Source organism: Myotis yumanensis, unplaced genomic scaffold, assembly GCF_028538775.1.
Source record: "Myotis yumanensis isolate MYYU_CA2020_CCGP unplaced genomic scaffold, mMyoYum1.0.hap1 SCAF_5, whole genome shotgun sequence".
Taxonomy (NCBI): Eukaryota; Metazoa; Chordata; class Mammalia; order Chiroptera; family Vespertilionidae; genus Myotis; species Myotis yumanensis.
In genome coordinates, this window is record NW_027223756.1 from 37,332,621 (window position 1) to 37,353,121 (window position 20,501).

General features: G+C 40.6%; 1 protein-coding gene across 4 annotated transcripts in view; it reads left to right on the forward strand.

The window, feature by feature from the left end:
* Positions 1 to 20,501, forward strand: part of SMURF1 (SMAD specific E3 ubiquitin protein ligase 1) — an 84,710-nt gene that overhangs the window by 51,832 nt on the left and 12,377 nt on the right. For 2 of the 4 annotated variants that reach the window (XM_070415065.1, XM_070415066.1), the window contains exons 2-12: positions 4,997 to 5,035; positions 6,146 to 6,254; positions 7,698 to 7,831; positions 7,977 to 8,042; positions 9,303 to 9,378; positions 10,809 to 11,050; positions 11,785 to 11,869; positions 12,380 to 12,457; positions 13,375 to 13,521; positions 14,594 to 14,792; positions 17,647 to 17,750. In XM_070415065.1, the coding sequence (XP_070271166.1) occupies positions 4,997 to 5,035; positions 6,146 to 6,254; positions 7,698 to 7,831; positions 7,977 to 8,042; positions 9,303 to 9,378; positions 10,809 to 11,050; positions 11,785 to 11,869; positions 12,380 to 12,457; positions 13,375 to 13,521; positions 14,594 to 14,792; positions 17,647 to 17,750 (1,279 nt within the window). The remainder of the gene's footprint in view (positions 1 to 4,996; positions 5,036 to 6,145; positions 6,255 to 7,697; positions 7,832 to 7,976; positions 8,043 to 9,302; positions 9,379 to 10,808; positions 11,051 to 11,784; positions 11,870 to 12,379; positions 12,458 to 13,374; positions 13,522 to 14,593; positions 14,793 to 17,646; positions 17,751 to 20,501) is intronic. The other 2 variants (XM_070415067.1, XM_070415068.1) reach the window with 1 other exon arrangement.

Sequence of the window (20,501 nt, forward strand, 5' to 3'; positions counted from 1 at the left end):
CTATGTTACAAGATCTGTCTATTGCACCGTGTGCCCACCACCCAAGGTCACATCTTCTCCTGTCGCCTTATATTAGGACCCCCTTCTCCTCCACCCCCTTCCCTCTGGCAACCACCACACTGTTTGTGTTCATGACTTTCAGTTTTTATATCCCACATATGAGTGTAGTCATATGGTTCTTAGCTTTTTCTGACTGACTTATTTCACTTAGCATAATGTTCTCAAGGTCCATCCATGTTGTTGCAAGTGGCACTATTTCATCCTTTCTTATGGCTGAGTAGTATTCCATTGTGTATATGTACTGAACTATAAAGAATAGTGAATGATAAAAGTGATACTAGAGAATGGGACACCCAGGAGAAATTTAGATTTTCAGTAAAATACAATACAGAGCCATTGAAAATTTTGAGCCTTAGAACACGAAAATGTCATGTCAAAAGATCGATCTGGTGGCTGAATGTAGTATGAGTTAGGGAGGGCACTGTTGCTCTTAGAATAACTGCAAATAGTTGAAGCCCAGAACAGGAGAATGAGTACAGAATAAAGGGAAAGGACAAGATCAAGAGACTTTTAGTAAAAGAAAAGATAGGACTTGGTGACACATATAAATGTAAGAAAAGAGGAAATAAAAGTTACAGCCACAAGAAGTATTTGGGGGACCCTGTGCTTTTAGCAGGGGCCTGGTAAAGAAGCTTGCCTTACTAACTGAATGTACAAGTTAGCAAACACTGCCCTTCCGTGTATTTTGAGATGCTAAGTGAACATTACATCATTTGCTCTTACTCTTTCTCCAACATTAGGGACCTCTGGTATGTGATTATAAGAAGTATCACTTACCAGAGTTGGAACTGAAGCAGCCGTGCAGTGGTCTACACTGAAAAACTGAGCTTCCTTTTCTGTAAATGTCTCTTTTGTTCATTGTTGTATCCCCAGAACCTAATTTATAATTGGTGTATAACATATTTGTTTAAAAATTAGTGGCAGATTCAAATAGTGTGGGATTTTGTGCTGTGTAATAAATTGTCTTTTATCATGACATCCCTTAGAGTGGACAAAGAGAATTCTATCTCGATATCACAAAATTATTCTAGTAGGAGAAATCATATGCCATTAACTAAACTAGAATTAGTATGACCCTAAATGATCCTTGAACCAAATTGAGGCAAAGTTCTCTTTGTGCTGACACTACTGAGAGCTTCTCCACCTTGCGATAATAACCGAATTCCACTGGAGTGAGCCTTAAATGAAAACATTGCTAGTCTTGTAAATATGAACAAAGATTAATCTTTTTGAGATATTTTGAGAATTTTTCCAGTCAGAAGCAATCTAGCCTCAGCATCTCAGAAAAACTAGGGCCCAGAGCTGGTGGATAATATTTGAGGCTGGAGAGTTGAGGCAGGTCGGGTCAGAGCATGACATCTAGAATTTCGCAATGTGGAATTTTTAAAAAGGAATGAGACATGAGATTTAAATTTTAAAAAGTACTTTGTGATAGCTAATTTTGGGAGCTTGAACAAGGGTGGAGATGGCAAAAAGTCAACATATTTGAGAGATTGAGAAGTACAAGCATGGCATACAGATTTCTGGCTTGTGCAGTTGTGGGTGTTGCTGCTGATCTTTGAAATGAATCTTGGGGGAGGACCAGGTTCTAGGCAGAGAGGGAAGGTTTCAATTCCGTTTTGGACAGTTTGGGTTTGATATGAGAGTCTTTGAGACATTCAGAGCTGTGGGAAAGAAAAGAGAAGCTGAAGGAAACATCATCGCAGGTCCATTTGAGGAGAGTTGAAAAGATGGCTGATTCAAAATTAATGTAAGAAAAGGCTTTCCTATAATCAAATAACAATTAGAAAATGCAATGAAAGGAACACTTCCATTCACAATAGTATCAAAAAACAAAACATTCAAGAGTAAACCCAATTAGAAATGTGGAAAACTTTTATGAAATACAGTAGAACCTCGTTTCTCAACAAGGGTGGCAACACAAGTCATTGGGGAAAGAATAGTCTTTAAAAACAAATGGTACGCCCTAACCGGTTTGGCTCAGTGGATAGAGCATCAGCCTGCGGACTGAAAGGTCCCAGGTTTGATTCCGGTCAGGGGCATGTACCTTGGTTGCGGGCACATCCCTAGTAGGAGATGTGCAGGAGGCAGCTGATCGATGTTTCTCTCTCATCGATGTTTCCAAGTCTCTATTCCTCTCTCTTCCTCTCTGTAAAAAATCAATAAAATATATTTTAAAAAAAAACAAATGGTGCTCTACAATTGCATATCCACCTACAAAGGAATGATATGAACCCCTTCTCACATCACACACAAAAATAAACTCAAAATAGATCATAGACCTAAATGTCTGATAAAGAGTAAATTAAGAGTAGTTAGAGTAGCTAGAAGTATTAAAAAAGCTAAAAGTATGAAACTCTTAGAAGAAAATATAGGATTAAATCTTTATGACCTTGGATAAGGCAGAGCCTTCCTAGACATGATACCAAAGCACAAGCAACCATAGACAATAGACAAATTGGACCTTATCAAAATTAAAAACTTTGGTGCTTCGAAGAACAACATCAAGAAAGTAAAAAGACAACCCACAGAATGGGAGAATATTTACAAATCTGATAAGTATATTTTATCTTTAGATGAAAAAGCAAATAATCGGTTAAAAATAGGCAAAAACACCCAAATAAAAATTTCTCCAAAAAGATATACCAATAGCTAATAACCACATGAAAAGATGCTCAAAGTCATTAGAGAAATGTACATTAAAACCACAGATATAAAACCACAGAGGCAGATGATAAGTATTAGTTGAGGATGCAGAGAAATCAAAACACTCATAACTGCTGGTGGGAATATAAAGTGGTGCAGGTTCTGTGGGAAACACTGACAGTTCCTCAAAGTGTTAAACATACAACTCAGCAACTCCACTCTGTCCACACAGCAACTTGTACAAGCATCATTCACAATAACCAGAAGGCAGAAACTACCCTAATGTCCATCTATTGATAACTCAGTAAGGAAAATGTGTTCTATTCATACAATGGAACACTGCTCAGTTATGAGAAGAAATGGGTTCATAGTACAACATGAATAAACTTTAAAAACATGCTAAGTGAAAGAAGGCAGTTACAAAATACCACATATTATGTAATTCAATTTATATGAAATGTCCAGAATAGGCAAATCTACAGAGACCTCGTAGATTAGTGATTGCCTTGGACTGGCGAGATTTGAGGTTGAATGAAAAGTGGCTGCTAATAGATGGGTATGGGATTTCTTTAGGGGATGATGAAAATGTTCTAAAATTGATTGTGGTGATGGTTGTACAAACCTATGAGTATACTAAAAACCACTGATTATACTGTATATACATTAAATGGATAAATTGTATAGTATATTAATTATATCTTGATAAACCTGTTATATAAAAATATAGTAATTGAAAAGTTTGTAGAATATATGTATTATATGAATATATTTTTTAAATAATATATTTATAAGTTCAAAGCAAAACACTATATTCTTTAAAATTAGCAAAATTGCCCTGGCCAGTGTGGCTCAGTTGATTAGAGCATTGTCCCATACACCAAAAGGTCGCGGGTTCGATTCCTGGTCAGAGCACATACCTAGGTTGCAAGTTCAGGGATGTACAAGAGGCAACCAATTGATGTTTCTCTCTCTCTCTCTCTCTCCCTCTTTCTCTCTCTCTCTAAAACCAATAAGCATATCCTTGGGTGAGGATTTAAAAAATAGCAAAATTTGTGAAGCAATGTAAAAGGGACATCAGTGTATATTCCCCTGCAATAGTAGCTTTAATCATGTAACTGATCTGGTGTCAAAATTTCTTAATAGTAATTGATACCACCTAATTAATAAGATAACAACAATAGCATTTATTGCATTCTATGTGCCAACATTTTGATAAACTCTTAACATACGTTTTGTTGTTTGTTTTTTACAACACCATGTTTTTTATTACTCTCCCCTTGCTTTCTATTCTCCAACATACTGAAGTTTACACTTACAAAATTGTATTATTTATCAGAATATCAGAAATGCACAATTTCTTTTGTTTTTAGTAGTAGCTAAAAAGGTATTTATGTGACCTTGAGCAGTTATAAGAGCCTATTGATAAATCTACCTATATGTGTTTAAGTAAGATTTTAAGAAATTCGAACTAAAACATTTTATTTATTATAGTTGATTTCTTTTTTAAGTTGATAACTTAAACACTTTTTAAGTTATTTTATTATTATTTATTTCAGAGAGGAAGGGAGAGGGAGAGAGAGAAAGAAATATCAATGATGAGAGAGAATCTTAATGGGCTGCCTCCCCCACTCCCCACACTGGGGACTGAGCCTGCAACCCTTGGGCATGTGCCCTGACTGGTAATCGAACTGTGACTTCCTGGTTCATAGGTTGACGCTCAACCACTGAGCCATGCCAGCTGGGCGAGAAAACACTTTTTAGTTACTTGACAGGTTTTTTTGTTTAATGTAGAATTAAATTTGAAAGGCAATCGTTGGCAAAGATAATTTTTAGAATCTTTTTTTTCATTGTCTATATAGACTATTGTCTCAGTCAGTTTGGGCTGCTATAACAAAATACCATAGACTAGATGGCTTAAACAATAAACATTTATTTCTCATGGTTCTGGAGACTGGAAAAGCCTAAGATTAAGGTGCCAGCAGAATTGGTTTTTGGTGAGGGGCTTCTCCCTGGCTTGTAGACATCACCTACTTGCTGTACCCTCACATGGAGAGCAAGCTCTGTGGTCCCTTCTTATAGGAACACTGATCCCATTATTAGAGCCCTAATCTCATGACCTCATCGAAACCTAAGCACCTCCCAAAGCCCCATATCCAAATGCCATTACATTGTGGATAGGGCTTCAACCTAGGAATTGGCGGGGTATGGAGGCAGTTTAGTCCATAGCAACCAGCTATGATGAAAACCTTGTCCATAAATGCTAACCCTAGCATTTTTTGTTTGTTTTTAGTATTATGTGCCAAGAACCTTGCAAAGAAAGACTTCTTCAGTAAGTAAACACCCATTTTTGCTCTCTTACAATATTAATATTTTTCACATATTTCTGAAATTTTAAACTTGTTAAAAACACTGTGTGTATTCTCCTAAAAATCCTGCCCTTACTGGATAGAAATCCATGGTCTGACAAACTTCATTTTCCAGGTGACTACAACATAGAGAGAGTCGGCTCCAAAGCACAGAATTTATAACTCATACAAGAAAAACTCTCTCGTCCCCTATTTCAGCCACACCCTATTTTCTCTGTCTTTCCACCCATTAATACATTACTTTCTGCTGAACAAAGTGTTCTCAGCTCAAATACAGATGAGACATTTTTCTATAAAATAGCCGGGATTAAGTAAAATTGTTAGTCAAATTTTATAAATTAAATCGTATTTTAAAAGCCTTGTAATTAAAGGAATTATGAAAAATAGAGGATCCTTTTCTAAAGAAAGACTCACCCCTTAACTCAAGAAATTCACCTACTATAAAGTAGGTGCCTGCAGCTTAAAATTCTTCACTTTTTTCCTGATCCTCACAAGGACACTGCTCAATTCTTAAGTGGTGTTATTCACACTTTAAAGATGAAGAAACTTAGGCTCACAGGCTTTATTCAAGTAGCTGGGAAGCTTCCAGAGCGCTGGCTCGCATCCAGGTCTGGCTCTAAAGCCTTTCCCTTGCCACCTCTCTGGTCTTATAAACCTGTCTGATGCATTTAGGGCTCGCTGAGTTCTTGCTTCCACAGTTAAAGTTGACAGTCAGTAAACAAGGTTTCTAAGTATTACTTTTTAGAAAGTATAAGTACAATTAATTATAGATATCTTTTCCTTCATTTAATTAGCCCCCCTTAGTGATCATCAAAAATGGGAATTTGAATTTAAGCCCATTTTTAACAGGGTGGGGTGTGTTTTTTTCCCTCGCCTCTAAAAATCTGGGTGTGATGTCATCCTGGGTTGCCATTCTTAGAAAGCTAAACAGATCAAAACTGACCTTAAAGTAGAGAATGAAATCGACTAATGTGATCTTCTTACCAAATTAGAGGATTCGAAGCTCCCGTTAACCTGTAAGACTATGTTCTAATGTTACACTGATCGATCTGTGGCTGTCCCCTCTTCTTCAGGACTCCCCGACCCCTTTGCAAAGATTGTTGTGGATGGATCTGGGCAGTGCCACTCAACGGACACTGTGAAAAACACATTGGACCCTAAGTGGAACCAGCACTATGATCTGTGAGTTGAATATTCTGTAAGCCATTTGGGAGCAGCAGGGAAGTAGGTATCTAGCTTTTAAGAGAAGCGTTTCTTTTTTTCTTTTTTTAAAGGGATTTATAACTTGTTATTGATAAAAAAATAAAAAATAAAAGTATGGCCAAATTAATACTGCCTCATTTTAGAGTTCATGTACTTGAAAGTTCTTGCGCTTGACATTTTTATAGATTTTTATGGTTTGCTTCTGTAACTGTGATCTTCTGTGACTTTTCAACCAACTGGCCATTCTAGCAGAAAAAAAGAGCATAGTTTGGGTCCTACTACTTTTTCAGTGAAACCCTAAACCTGGTTTTAGAGTTTTTATTTTAAAAATACATTATTATTATATTTATCTATTATGCAAATACATATTGTATATATTTCTGTTTATTTTTTTATTCTGCTTTTTAGTTCAAATACATTTTCTGTAAGAGAAAATATAGTTTGGTATGATTGAATGTATATAAACCTATGTACCATCAAACAACTTCTTATATTTGTTCATAAAATGGATTGCACTTTGAAAACCACTATTTTATATGCACTTATGTTTTCATGTTCTTGCTAAGAAATTTTTATCAAAGTAATACTGAATGATTATTGTTTTTTTATTAACACAAATTATACTGGGTTTGGATGAAATTTTTAATAACTGGATTCTAAAGCTCACTTTCAGTGATACTGAGGTGCTATAAGTGGCCTGGAAAGTGGTTGTCAATTCTTGTCCTGAAAGCTCCCCTCTTTGGTTGACTTGCACTGAGAGTAAGTGGGGGGATAATGTCTGAGTTAGTACCCATTAGTGATCTTTAGATGGATCTATGGGTTTATAGGTAGTCCTCCATTGCAAACTAGTGTTCAATAGTAAGCCTAACACTAGTAGGAATTTATAAATATGTCATTGTCCTTTGGACCTAATAAAATATAATAAATCTCACCCCAGCCTGGTGGCTCAGTTGGTTTGAGTGTCGTCCTATACACCAAAATGTTTTGGATTCAATTCCCAGTCAGGGCACATACCTAGGTTGTAGGTTCGATTCTCAGTTGGGACTGGAATACGAGGCAACCAATTAATGTTTCTTTCTTTCTTCTCTCTCTCTCTCTCTCTCTCTCTCTCTCTCTCTCTCTCTCTCTCAACACATCCTCAGATGAGAATTTTAAATAAATACATATATGATAAATCTGTTATAAGATTATAACTTTATGTGGTTATCTACATTTGCTTCTTACATAACTGTTATCGTTCTTTTCCCAGCCCATTGAGATTAGTAGACCTATATTTATTGAGTGCCTGCCACATGTGGAATACAGAACCAGTATTATTTTTAAAGGATTATTCTGTGCTAACAAGTCAATCAGATAAAATCTCAGTGGGCTATATCATAATTCAGAAATACAATTAAAAGTGAGTTTGCATGTTGTTTTTAGATATGTTGGGAAAACTGATTCTATAACCATCAGCGTGTGGAACCACAAGAAAATTCACAAGAAGCAGGGAGCTGGCTTCCTGGGCTGTGTGCGGCTGCTCTCCAATGCCATCAGCAGATTAAAAGATACTGGATGTAAGAAACTAACGCTTTTCTGCCTCTTCATGCAACTGAAGAAGGCTTATGAGGCATCTTTTTTTTTTAATACTGAATACAGAATTCCTGCCTTCCTCCCTAGTTAACATTTCGCTGGGTTAAGTTTTGAATTGTTTGTTTGCAGACCAGCGTTTGGATCTATGCAAACTAAATCCCTCAGATACTGATGCAGTTCGTGGCCAAATAGTGGGTAAGAACTTTCTCATCTGTATAAAGAGATGCTTTTGCTCAACTTAACATTCAACTCTCCATCACTGAGGAAACACATACAGGCACTGGCATGGTGACATACTTCGAAGAACAAACCACTTACAGGGGCCATCTCTTCAGCACTAAAAAGTTTCATCTTGTGTAGTTTTGATTATTTTATCTAATTTATCTCTTCAACCTATCATTCAAAGTTGAGTTAAAATCACTAAGGTACAAAAATATTTAGGGTTATAATTTTAAATGTCATTTTAATCATCCCATTATGGATAATTAATTTGTCATTATATTATCCAGAGGTAGTTAAGAACAGTGGCCACATAATGCAATAGTTGAGAAATAGTTTCTTCAGGAAAACCCATCAAATATGTAAAAAGCAAAGATGATTTCTGAAGACTTCCATGTAATATGATTTGATAGAGTTAGAGGATTGAATTATTTAGACTGAACAAATAAATGTGCTAATGTTACAAAGTGTTGACTGGCAGTATTCTCTTGGAAGCGATTTATCTGTTAAGTAGCTCATCATATTATCCATTTTTTTTATCAGCATTTTAGGGTAACTGTGATCTTCTGTGTTTGCTGATTGTATGCATTACAAGGAATCAAAGAAAATGTAGTATTTCAGCAGCATACCAAAGTGACCCCAAACCTTTTAGGTATTGCCTTGTGTAGACTTAACCCAAGGTAAATGAATAGTGGGTATAGATCCTAAAACTATCAAAGTGAAAAAGTTCTCACTGAATGCTTTCCTGTTTCTGATTTCTTATTTTCTTTGTGGAAAGATGTGCCAGCGGGAAATGAATAGCTGGGAGCAGCTTTATAATTGTCTTTGTTGTTCATAGTAGCCACTGAGAATAAATATTTGGATGCATCTAGACTTTACAAATACTAAAAGTGCTTTCTGTGTCCTTATTAAACATGTCAAAATCTCCTTAAAGGATAAGGTAACTTAGAGGAAGTGAATATTGTGTCTGTTATGTTTATGGAGAGCACGAAAAACACAGTACCTCTTTCTGCTCCACATTTTAAGGAATGTTCCAGGCGGTGTATGGTGGTATGCAGCTACTGGAATAAAATACCTCTTGCTTGAAAGCATAAGAATATATGTGTCTTGTATATGCACATGCCTCGCTTTTAGAAAATAATATTGTGCATAAATTATGCATCCGCAATGGCTCACTGTATTACAATTGTATAAAAACCACTGGATTTTAATGCACGACGTTCTTTTCTGTTTTAGTCAGTTTACAGACACGAGACAGAATAGGCACTGGAGGGTCTGTGGTAGACTGCAGAGGACTGTTAGAAAATGAAGGGTACGTATCACCATGGCAATGCCTGCTGAGTTCTCTGCTGCCTTAGGCTCTCGCTCTATGTGAAAGTGTCCTTCACATCTTTCGTTGTGCTGAATGCTTAAGACACAGGAAAGAACTTTGGGATAAAATTGGCACCCACTTTCCTTGTTTATAAAGTAAGCTGTAAAGACTAGTGGGGTTGTGCCCAAAAGACTCAGGATCCAATTTAAAGAGGTTCCCACTGGCCAAAGATGGAACAGTTTGAGCATCAGTAAGAATTATAACTAATGGATTGGAACACATCAAATATGTTAAAAATGAACATTCTGTGTTCATAATGACACAGGAAGAGAAAAAAGAACCCTAAAATACTTTTCTTTTAAATACCCTGAAAACTCTCATTGGTCACTATCACAATTTTGCGATTGCCAATGAATTAATGAAGCTGGTTGATAATTATTAATAGTTGTTAGCATCATCACAAAAGAGAGGTAATCTGGCATTGACATACCTCTTGGAAATCGAGGGGACTCCCAAGGGGATGCAACAAGCACCATCTGGAAGGGGGGTGCTCAGCAGAGGGTAGAAGACACAGCCCAGTGTCTTCACAGATACATGCTAGGAAAATACTCACAAAAAAGGAAGAGAAGCTATAAGTTAATAATAAAAGACTTAAACGCAATGTGTGGGCCTCGCTTGGATCCTGAAGGAGACAATTGACTGGAAAAATTGAACACTGACTGTATTTGATGATATTTTTAAAAATTAATGGACATTTTTAGTCATGATAATGGAAAAAGTCTTTATCTTCTAGAGGTATGTGTGAGCTATTTAAGGGTGAATAGGAAGTTGTTGGGATTGGCTTCAGACTAATCCAGTGGAGAGGAAGGGCAGCCACAAGGCAGAGGGAGAAGTCCAGGAGGGTTGTCTCCCGAGTTGTGAATATATTTTAAATTTTTCAATGTAAAATGTTTTTCTAAAAGTACTTGCTTATAAGAGAAAATGGCCTATCAAGGTAAATTGTCTTCAAAATTGCTCCGGGGTGGAGATCTGTGTTAAAGAGTACTTAAAGTCATTGCGGTATTTTATGTAACCAGGAGTTTTATGATAGAGGAAAATAAAAAGGGAAATGGAGTGTTTGGATTTGACTTTAAGAAAAATCAAATCTCATTTCATGTCCGAGGTTGATTTTTCCAATCCCTACCTTCACCTGAGGATGAAACCCCCAAGTGGCTTGGATGGCACTTTCCCTGTGGCTCCCTTTAGCTACTTGTTTCTATGAAAGTCTTTCTGTTTAACTAGGACAGGATGAATTTTATGAAACTGAGCGCTTGGGACACTGTATATTGCTCAAGTAAAGTAAAATAAATGGATATAAGAGCACCGCGTTGAGTTTTCAGGGTCTTTCCTCGGCCGTGTGCCCATGCGCACTGTGCTCTGCCCCCTTTCAGAACCGTGTATGAAGACTCTGGGCCTGGAAGGCCGCTCAGCTGCTTCATGGAGGAACCTGCCCCTTACACAGATAGTACCGGTGCTGCTGCTGGTGGAGGGAACTGCAGGTTTGGGGAATCCCCAAGTCAAGATCAAAGGCTTCAGGCACAGCGGCTTCGAAATCCCGAGCTCCGAGGGTCCCTCCAGACGCCTCAGAACCGCCCCCATGGCCACCAGTCCCCGGAACTGCCCGAAGGCTACGGTGAGAGAATTCGCCCGCTCTTACGTCCATTATCTACAAGGTTTCAGAGAGCTTTAATTTTTTAAACCTTTTTGCGTAACTTGTACATGCCACAGCTGCTGATGTTGGCAGAGCTGTGCTGTGGGATGGTTGTGTCGTGTAAAGACGAGTAACCAGAAAAAGATGGTGATGAATCTTGCTCATCACGAGGGTGTCAGCACTGTACCAGTCTCCCGGTTCAGCAATTGTGTGAAATTTCAGGCAAATGAATATCCAAGAAAACCAGGATGGTGGTGGTAGATGAGGTATTTGTAGTGCTCTGATTTGAATGTGGAAAGGACAGTATGGGATAGGGTTGGAAAGGGATCGTTTGACAGCCGAGAACCTAATGCAGGAGGAATGTGGTATGGATGTGGCGCATCATTACCAGAAGTAAGAGCAAATGGAGGTCATAGAGGTCAGGTAAGGTCAGTCCTGGGGTGGTGGATACACAAACAGGGCCTGGTCCAGGGCTGACTAAGGAAGGAGAGCACCGCCTGTCCAGGTGTGAACGGGGAATGGAAGAGAGGCCCAAACATTTACACAGGGCTGGTGACGTGAGGAAGTCTGGCAGAAGTTCACCACTGCCCTCTTCATTCCTTTTCTGAGTGATTTTAAACAATGTTGAAAAGCTTAGACTCTGTGCTTAGAGGACTGGTTGAAAAAACTCCTTGGAATTGAATTTAACTAATTGTATCCCCCGATTTCTTGCACAGAACAAAGAACAACAGTGCAGGGGCAAGTTTACTTTTTGCACACACAGACTGGAGTGAGCACGTGGCACGACCCCCGAATACCAAGGTAGGTTTCTCAGGTGTGCACCGGGACCCCTGGCTGGCTGAGAGCCCCTTAGGTTGAAGATGTAAACTTGGAAGAATGGCAGCTCAAAGAGGATGTCTGCCAGGGGTCCTGGCGGCAGCTGCTGGAACCGAGGGTCCTTAGAAAGCAATCCTAGACCTTGAAATCAGATCACAAAACCAAAAAGGCCTCACCCCTGGGTTAAATCAAATGTGCTCTGACTTGGAAAGCCAATAAGCCCTTCAAGATGTGTTCTCATTTTAACTGAAAATATTAAAATGGATGAAATCATAGGATGCCTGGGACTTGGCTTCAAATGATTGGAGTGGGGCAGTGAATATAGGGGTGTATCTGAAATAGGTTGACAATGACTGGGTAATTGTTGAAGTTGGCTATTCATTATGGTTTCTCTACTTTTTTACATGCTTAAAATTTTCCATAATAAAGCATTAAAAGGAAATATAAAGACTATTACCCTTTCTCTCTTCTACTTTACTATCCCTATTGCCTCAGTCCCTTGGGGACCATTCCTGGGGGAGATGAAGCTTTACTATACGAATTCCTTCTACAAGGCCAGACATCTGAGCCCAGGTCAGAGAGAGCCCCACCCCACCCCACCCCACCCCATAACAGAGTTATGTTTCTTTTCTTCTTTGCTTTGCTTTTCTTTCTTTTTTCTTTTTTCTTTTTTTTTAGAATAGCATTACTACCAAATAACATTTTTAGTAATGCTCATTTCCTTTTTATTCATAATTTGTTTCATCTGAGAACAAGCTTCCTGTCTTCGATTTTCCAAGTCTGTGTTAAATTTCTGATTCAGTGTCTATAATTAGATTGGAAATATTACCTGCAAATGGATGAGGTGTCTCGTCAGTACCCACTATAAGAAATGTCAGGCTTTTGTGCTAATTAGAAAAGCATCTTGGTCAGTAATGCTGTGTACCCATCTGACTGTGGATTGTATTGAAATAATTAAGAGGTTGGATTAGAAACAGTTACTTAATAAAGCCAACTAAAATATGAGAATGCCTCTCCCGGTGCAGCTGTTTAGAATTGCGAGAGTTCAAATGCGTGTTAATACATCCTATCAGCTTTAAAAAGCTTGTGTTGTCAGGGGCTTTTCGATGAAGCACCCTTTCTGGCCTTGAGCATTTCGTTTACTATAACTTGTGAGTTCAGATAGGTTTCCAGCAGCATTCAGATACTTCCTACCGTGTGGCCCTCTGTGGTGTAAGAAGTGATGTTCCCTGGGTAGACCACGTTCCCTCTCATGGTTATAGGCTCTGGAAGTTTCGTTGTTATCTGTTGGATTTGCTGCCACTTGCAGCACAGAAGCCTGGATTTGGTGAGAGTTTGGCGTAAGTAGCACCATGACTGTCCCTCGTAGCAGAACTGGGACATGGCCGCATTGATAAGGAAGGGACTCCTGTGGTTCCTCTTGCTGAAGTGTTAGTTTCATGCCTCCATACCCAGGTGGACAAACCTCTCTGTGTCTTCCGTTTTGATAGAGACCTTAACAGTGTGAATTGTGATGAACTTGGACCACTGCCACCAGGTTGGGAAGTCAGAAGTACAGTTTCTGGGAGAATATATTTTGTAGATCATAATAACCGAACAACCCAGTTTACAGACCCACGGTTACACCACATCATGAAGTAAGTACAACTTTTACACAATCCTTGTTGACTGCTTACGTTTACCAGTTCATGTTTTCTAATATGTTTTTTAATTTATCCGACTGCATTGTTAGTGGAGAAGACACATAAGCAAATATAAGTATTTGGTGGATAGTTGCACGTGTTAAACTCTCAGGTTAGCTGTGAGCGCACTGAAGCCGTATCTTGCTGCTGTTGCCACCCTTTTCCTGCCTGCGGCTGAGATTAAATTCACGGAGGGGGCAGTATTAGGCAGGTGCGTAACGAAGCGTCACACGCAGCTCCGTGATGAAAGGCGTGGCTCTTAAGTGAGAAGCAGTAAGATGCCCGCTCATCACAGTGTAGGAGGACTGCCAGTCACTGGTGCCACTTGCTGAGCCCTGTCCCATGCCTGTCATCCTGGATGACTTGGAATTGGGAGTTATCTCGGCTCCCGCCTTGTGTTCCAGGTTTGGCGTGTTCTCAGACCATGAGAGCCCACGAGGCTCTTCTCACTGACAACTGACATTAGTAGCAAAACTTGAACAAGAGAACTGTCACTTTGTCCTTCTGCTGGTCCTAGTCCTCTTATATGACTGGAATCTTGCTTTTAATGAGTGGGCTTCCTAATCTATTGGTTGGGAAAATGAGGATTGGCTGCCATTAGACTTCACTCGAGTTGTTTGCTCTTATGCATATCGCCCCTCTCCACTATAATCTGTTTTTCAATGCTTCACGTCAACTCCATTTAATTCTAGCCACCAAGGTGCATCTAACAGTGTGTTGGTCAGTCTCGGACACATACTAGATGCTAAATGATAGCAATTGCTGTTTTTATTTATAGCAATGAAAATGTATGAGCTAAGCTGTTGCTTAGAAGCGGGGTGTCTCCTTTATTGTACCCTAGGCCTATATGGGGGCTAATGGTGACCACCAGCAGTTGTTACATAGCCACGTCATCAGAGAAGAAGATGTCCACTCGAAGTTCTATTTAACGAACTCTCTTCTCGGTCCCTTTGGTGTAGGGGGCATTGCTTGCAGCTCCCTTGGCCGCTGCTTTTGGAGTGATTTTGATGCTTCTGTTCTTCTCAAGTCACCAGTGCCAACTAAAGGAGCCCAGCCAGCCGCTGCCGCTGCCCAGCGAGGGCTCAGTGGAAGATGAGGAGCTCCCCGCCCAGAGATACGAAAGAGATTTAGTTCAGAAACTGAAGGTCCTCAGACACGAGCTTTCACTTCAGCAACCCCAGGCTGGTCATTGCCGCATTGAAGTATCCAGAGAAGAAATATTTGAGGTATGGCATTTAGTGCGGCAGGCAGGCGGGCAGGCACAGACTCTGCATTCATGTTAATAGACAAGTGAGGTGATTCAGCCTGAGGAGCCGCCCTGAGCAGCCTTTGTCTGCGAGGCGGCGCTCTGAGGGGACTGCTCTGTGAGCGGCTTCTGCATTTCCGTGAGCTCTTCTTTCTGTTTGGCATTTCAGGTATGGAGTTTATTGCTCTGTGAAATGCAGGGTTGTGCCCATGTAGAGAGGGTACTGTATTTACTCCTGTGTTAACAGTTTAAAAACACAGATGGTTTATGAGGTGGAAACCTAGAGATAGATGCAGAAGGGGGAATAAAGCCCTTTGCCTACATCGTGCAGATTATATATTCCTGCAATCTTCCGTGTCCTCAGAACCAGTCATTCCTTCTGGCCTCTCATGAAATTTGATGAAATAGCACAGCCTCCTCAGAGGAGCTCAGTGGCCAAGCGGCCACTTGTCTCTTCTGGAAACAGGATGACCAGGTGGTTCCTGGGAAGGCCTCCGCCCCATATACAGCCCCCTGTGGGATCAGGGTCCCTAACCAGGCAGGACCCTCTTGTGGACAGAGCCCTTTCTCAAGGAACGTGAGCGTAAATTGAAATCTCAGCTGTGTTTGGTCCATAGCCTGCCTGCCTGCCTTGGTGGAATCCTTGGCAGACATGAGCCAATAAGAGTGGGTAAGAACTGGACACAGGTTCTTATGGGGCTGCAGCCTGAGGGCCCAGCATCTCCACAGCGAAGGGCACAGGATGCGCCAGGGCCGTGCGTGGTCCTCCTCGCAGCCAGCACTGGACGAGTGGGGCTGCTGAAGTGCTCGGCTCTGCCCGTTGAGCAGTCTTAAGTGCTTGCCAAGGTTAGAAAAGAGCAGAACTACTGTCATTTTGATGCCAGATCATTTCCACTCAACCTCCTCTTTCCCTCTTGGGATGGCAGAGTTTGAATTACATTAAAGTTAAAGCATGAAATGATTTTTAAGTGCCTTATCATTTGAAAATATTTATAAACACTTAGCTGGTTCTACTCAAATGCTGAATCTGAAGGAATATTGGGCTGACCACGTGTTTTCTGTTTTGGCTGAGCTTCAGGTATAAAAACAGGCTCAGAATTCTTTTAATATTCAGACTTTCTAGTGATGTCTTCATTTTGGTTAAAATATGAAGCCTGGCCAGTGGCTCAGTTGATTGAGCATCATCCCAGGCACCAAAAGGTTGCCGGCTTGATTCCTGATCAGGGCACATACATGGGTTTCAGATGTGATCCCCAGTCAGGATGTGTACAGAAGGCAACCGATCTATGTTCTCTCTCTCTCCCTCTCTCTAAGCATATCCTCGGGTGAGGAAGTAAAACACACACATACATACATATAAAGTGCTTATAGGACACATTGAAATTGTGTAGGGAAGATCAGCTCTACAGAGGACATTTGTTCTGTTGTTAGTGATTGTGCTGAAAATAAGTGTTTCCTTTAGGTACAGTGTTACCTAGTACACGTTTATTTTGTTGTGGTTTCTGAACTAGAAACAGTGAGAGAAAAGTTGATGATACAGGGTGGAGCAAAAGTAGGTTTACAGTTATGAGTATGCAAAACACAGTTTATTATTGTATAATTATTTATTAATTATTGTATTATTTCCATACAAACACCTATAAACCTACTTTTGCCCCACCCTGTATAAACATGCTAAATAGGAACCAGCTAGAACTTGGATTTGAATGGATACTATTTTGAATCAGGTTCCATCTATATATATAAAAGCTAAATGTTCGTCCGACCGTCCAACTGGTAGCTATGACACGCACTGACCACCAGGAGGCAGATGCTCAGTGCAGGAGCTGCCATGATGCACACTGGCCATTTAAAAAGAAACAGCACCGTGGACCTGGTACCAACAAACCATCACTCGGCTTCCCCCAAGTGGGGGGACACAGGCCCTACCACCACCCCAGAGCGACAGCCCACCAAATTGCAGCCAACACTGCCAAGACCTCATGGCGCAAAATGTAGCCCACAGCCCAGCCCAGCCCAGAAACAGTCGCTGTGGGTGCCGGGTAATGACGTCACATAGCAACACCCGGCTTCCTCTCCCTCTCGACTAGCCTCCTTGGAGTTTCTTCAGCCCAGGAACACGACTTGCTTTATAGCCAGGTGCAAACATTTTACACTTTAACCAAATGTCTGTGAAGCGTTTTCCCCTACCTCATCTCATTTAATCCTCTCAGAAGTCTTGGAGTAGATAGATTCCTATTTTCTTTTCATTAGCCAGAATATGGAGATTGAGAAAGTTTAGAAACTTGACCTGACTGAAAAGAAGTAAGAAATGGTGGAGCTTGAAAATGACTTCAGGTTTTCTCACTGCGCAGAATAGAGTCAAACACTGCTGCAGTTAAATATTTCACCCTTTGCTCTCCCTGCATGATCTACAATAATAATCTGCTTCATGTTGATATTTACTGCTGTGTTGCAGACAGTTACCTGAAAGAGAAGTTGGGGTGCTTCACTGGGCTGGAAAAAGTTTAGCTAAATCAGAAAGCAGGTCTAATTAAGCAAGTTTGTTCTATATATATAAAAGGCTAAGTTGACTCATGCATGCACAATACATATAAAGCTCTCACTGCTGCCAATTGCACGTGTGTTTCAATCTGTCATTGTCGATTGTGAATTTGGTTGACACTTCTATTAAAGAGAAAGGGCGAATAGCAATATTAACATATTTCTTCTAATTAATTTCATTTCAATGTGCACGAATCCATGCACCAGGACACTAGTTATCAATAACCTTTCATCTTTTTATTACTTTAAGAAAAGTTCTTCTCTCTAAAACTGTTAATTTTTACATATAGGAGTCTTATCGCCAGATAATGAAGATGCGTCCAAAAGACTTGAAAAAACGACTAATGGTGAAATTTCGTGGAGAAGAAGGTTTGGATTATGGTGGAGTGGCAAGGTGAGAGGCTAATTTAGTCACCCTTTCTGCTGCATGCTCTTCAGCATAGCTATAACAAAACACAATCCTGCATTCCACAAAGTAATAAACTCCATACCTGAAATGCCAAACAGAAAGAAGAGCCAGCGGAAATGCAGAAACCCGCTCACAGAGCAGTCCCCTCAGAGCACCGCCTCACAGGCAAAGGCTGCTCAGGGTGGCTCCTCAGGCTGAATCACCCCTTCCTTTACCACACCTACCCCCCACACACTCCTACCCCCACCCCCGTCAGTTCTGAATCCATCTGGGGTAGGGGTGCGGGAAAGCCTGCATTTTCTCTCCTGTGCTCACATGGTGCCGCCTCTCCACAGGAGATACTTTTCAAGATAGCCCCAAGTTTCTTCCTCAATCTAGAAACCGTCTTTCTTTTGGCCAGTGTAACTTCTGTTGGCTTTGAGAGCACTAATTCCATTTCCTGGCAAGAGGCTTAGGCTTCCACTCCCCTTTCCAGGTGAGAATCTTCCTCCTCAGTCCTTCACACTTGTTCTCACAATGCAGGCTTGACTGCTTCCACTTTCTTGTCTGTGCTATTTCCCTTATAGTCTCAAGAGTTCAGTACCTCAGACTGTTTCAATTTACCATTATTTCTTTGCATGGCTGGTGTTCTGTATTCCTAGGCACACGTGTGAATAGCTTGATTGGTTTGGTGGTTCTCTTCTGCCTTTTCACCGTAGCTCCCTTGAGTAACATGGCTTTGTGTGGCTCCCTTGAGTAACATGGTGCTTTCGGGGAGGTAAATGTGAACCCTTGCTCTGCCACCTCCAGTTTGATCTCACGTTGCAGTTTCACCCCTTGGATTCTTCCTCGGGTCCAGATGAGATCATATCCATCCAGACATGAAGGAGAAATTGAAACTATTATAGGCACAGGAATAGCACTGGGTGTTAGAACCGTGGCAACCTCGGTACTTGAGTTCTGACTAGGAAAGAATTCAGAGCCAAGACCCAAACTATAAGAGAACATTTATTTATAAAATCACAGAGGTAGTAGAAGTAATTAATAGAAGAAATGGACTTAGGAAACAAGTTATAGAGGCAAAGGAAGGGCCCTTGGAGCTTGGCAGTGAGGAAGGCAATGGTAAGGAGCCTGGGGTGGGGGAGGGAAAGGCGAGAGCTTGCTGGGTCCTCTGTCCTAAGGGTTTTGAGGGTGGGGTGGAGAGTTTAGGGGAGGCCTCAGGGGCTCTTAATAGACTAGTCAGCAGCTTTCCAGGTGTGTCCATTCAGGGTTTAGGTCTCCACTGATTGATTGGCCAGCACCAGGGTAGTGGGTCAATGCAGCTGGTCCTGAGGTTAGCAGTGGGGTTGCTGGTCTGGCTGTGCTGCTTTTCTGGGCCTGGAGCTGAGGCCTAGATGTTATCTCTAGGGAAGAAAGGTCAGGGGGTCCAAACCAGCCATGTGCTAGGGGAGGAAAGGTCATCCTGGGGACGAGGTCCCACCCTACAATTGTCCTTTGTTAGGCACCCAGCGCTTTTCACCCTGGTGACCTTCTGTACCTGACCCATCGTCCCTGCTCTGCTCATGTCTGTCTAACTGCCTACCACAAAACCACATATGTGTGTGTATTCATCATCTGCTCACTGAGAATCAGTCTATACTCATTTTCCCAGTGTTTGGTTCTGAACCATTGCTGTTCTCTCTCTTCTGCCTGTATTGCTCTTCCCTTCCCACTTCCAGAACATTCCTAGTATGCCTCTTTCCCTTGTCCCTGGCTTGGTCAGAATGTTTGCTTGTATTTTAATCACTTCCTGTCTAGACGGTTGCAGGTCCCTGGTTTTTATGAAAAAGATTCTTCTCAAATCCAAACTCCCAAGCTTGGGGAAGAATCAGTGTTGGGAAATTTTGCCTTTCTAGTCAAGAGACTTTACAGGATTTGGAGTCTCATCTCCCTGGCAGGTGCTTTCTGTTCTTTGGAGTTCGATACATTAATTTGTTTTGGCTTGGTTGTTTTTATGGATTCTCACAATTCCCTTCGATTATTTGCATTTGTGCTTATCCTTTCCTAGTCTTTCTCAATTGTCTGTCTTTTCTATTTGAAAGAGTAAAGACTTCGAGAATAAAATTTGGGGCTGCTATCTCAATGAGATGTATCTATTTGAAAGGAGTTTGAATAGAATGAAAGGCTGTGTGTGGAACTGCCACAGGTGTCTGTATAAGGTTCCCCATACCTGGGCTTCTCACAGCCCAGTCGTAGCAATCAAATCATACAGCTTCTATTTAGAGTGCTCTTTACATTTTGGTATTTTTTTTCATAGCGAAATTAATTCAAACAGAAAGGAATTCAGAGAATAATTCATTCTTATACACCCCATCCAGATTTTTAAACTCTTAGAATATTTTTAAGCTTTAAACTAGTTTTTAAGATTATAAACATGATAGATGTTTATGCAAAAAAAATAATTCAACAGAAACTTATGAAGGGGAAAAGACAGTCTTAAACAATCCCTGCCTCTCTAGGTTGTGACATATTTTCTCCTTATTTAAATGTTATTACATGTTCCAATTGATCAGAAATTTAAAAACTAGAAAGCAGAAGAAATGAAAATGCCCCAGAATGCTCATTCTCAGGTTAACCACTGTCCCCGGCTGGTGTAAGCCCTTGCTGTCTTCCTGTGCTCTGCATATGCATCTGTGCTTTGTGTGTGCGTGTATGTACACACACTTTTTAAATACAAGTAGGATCAGACTGCTCTTTATTGCACTTCTGTCAGGTATG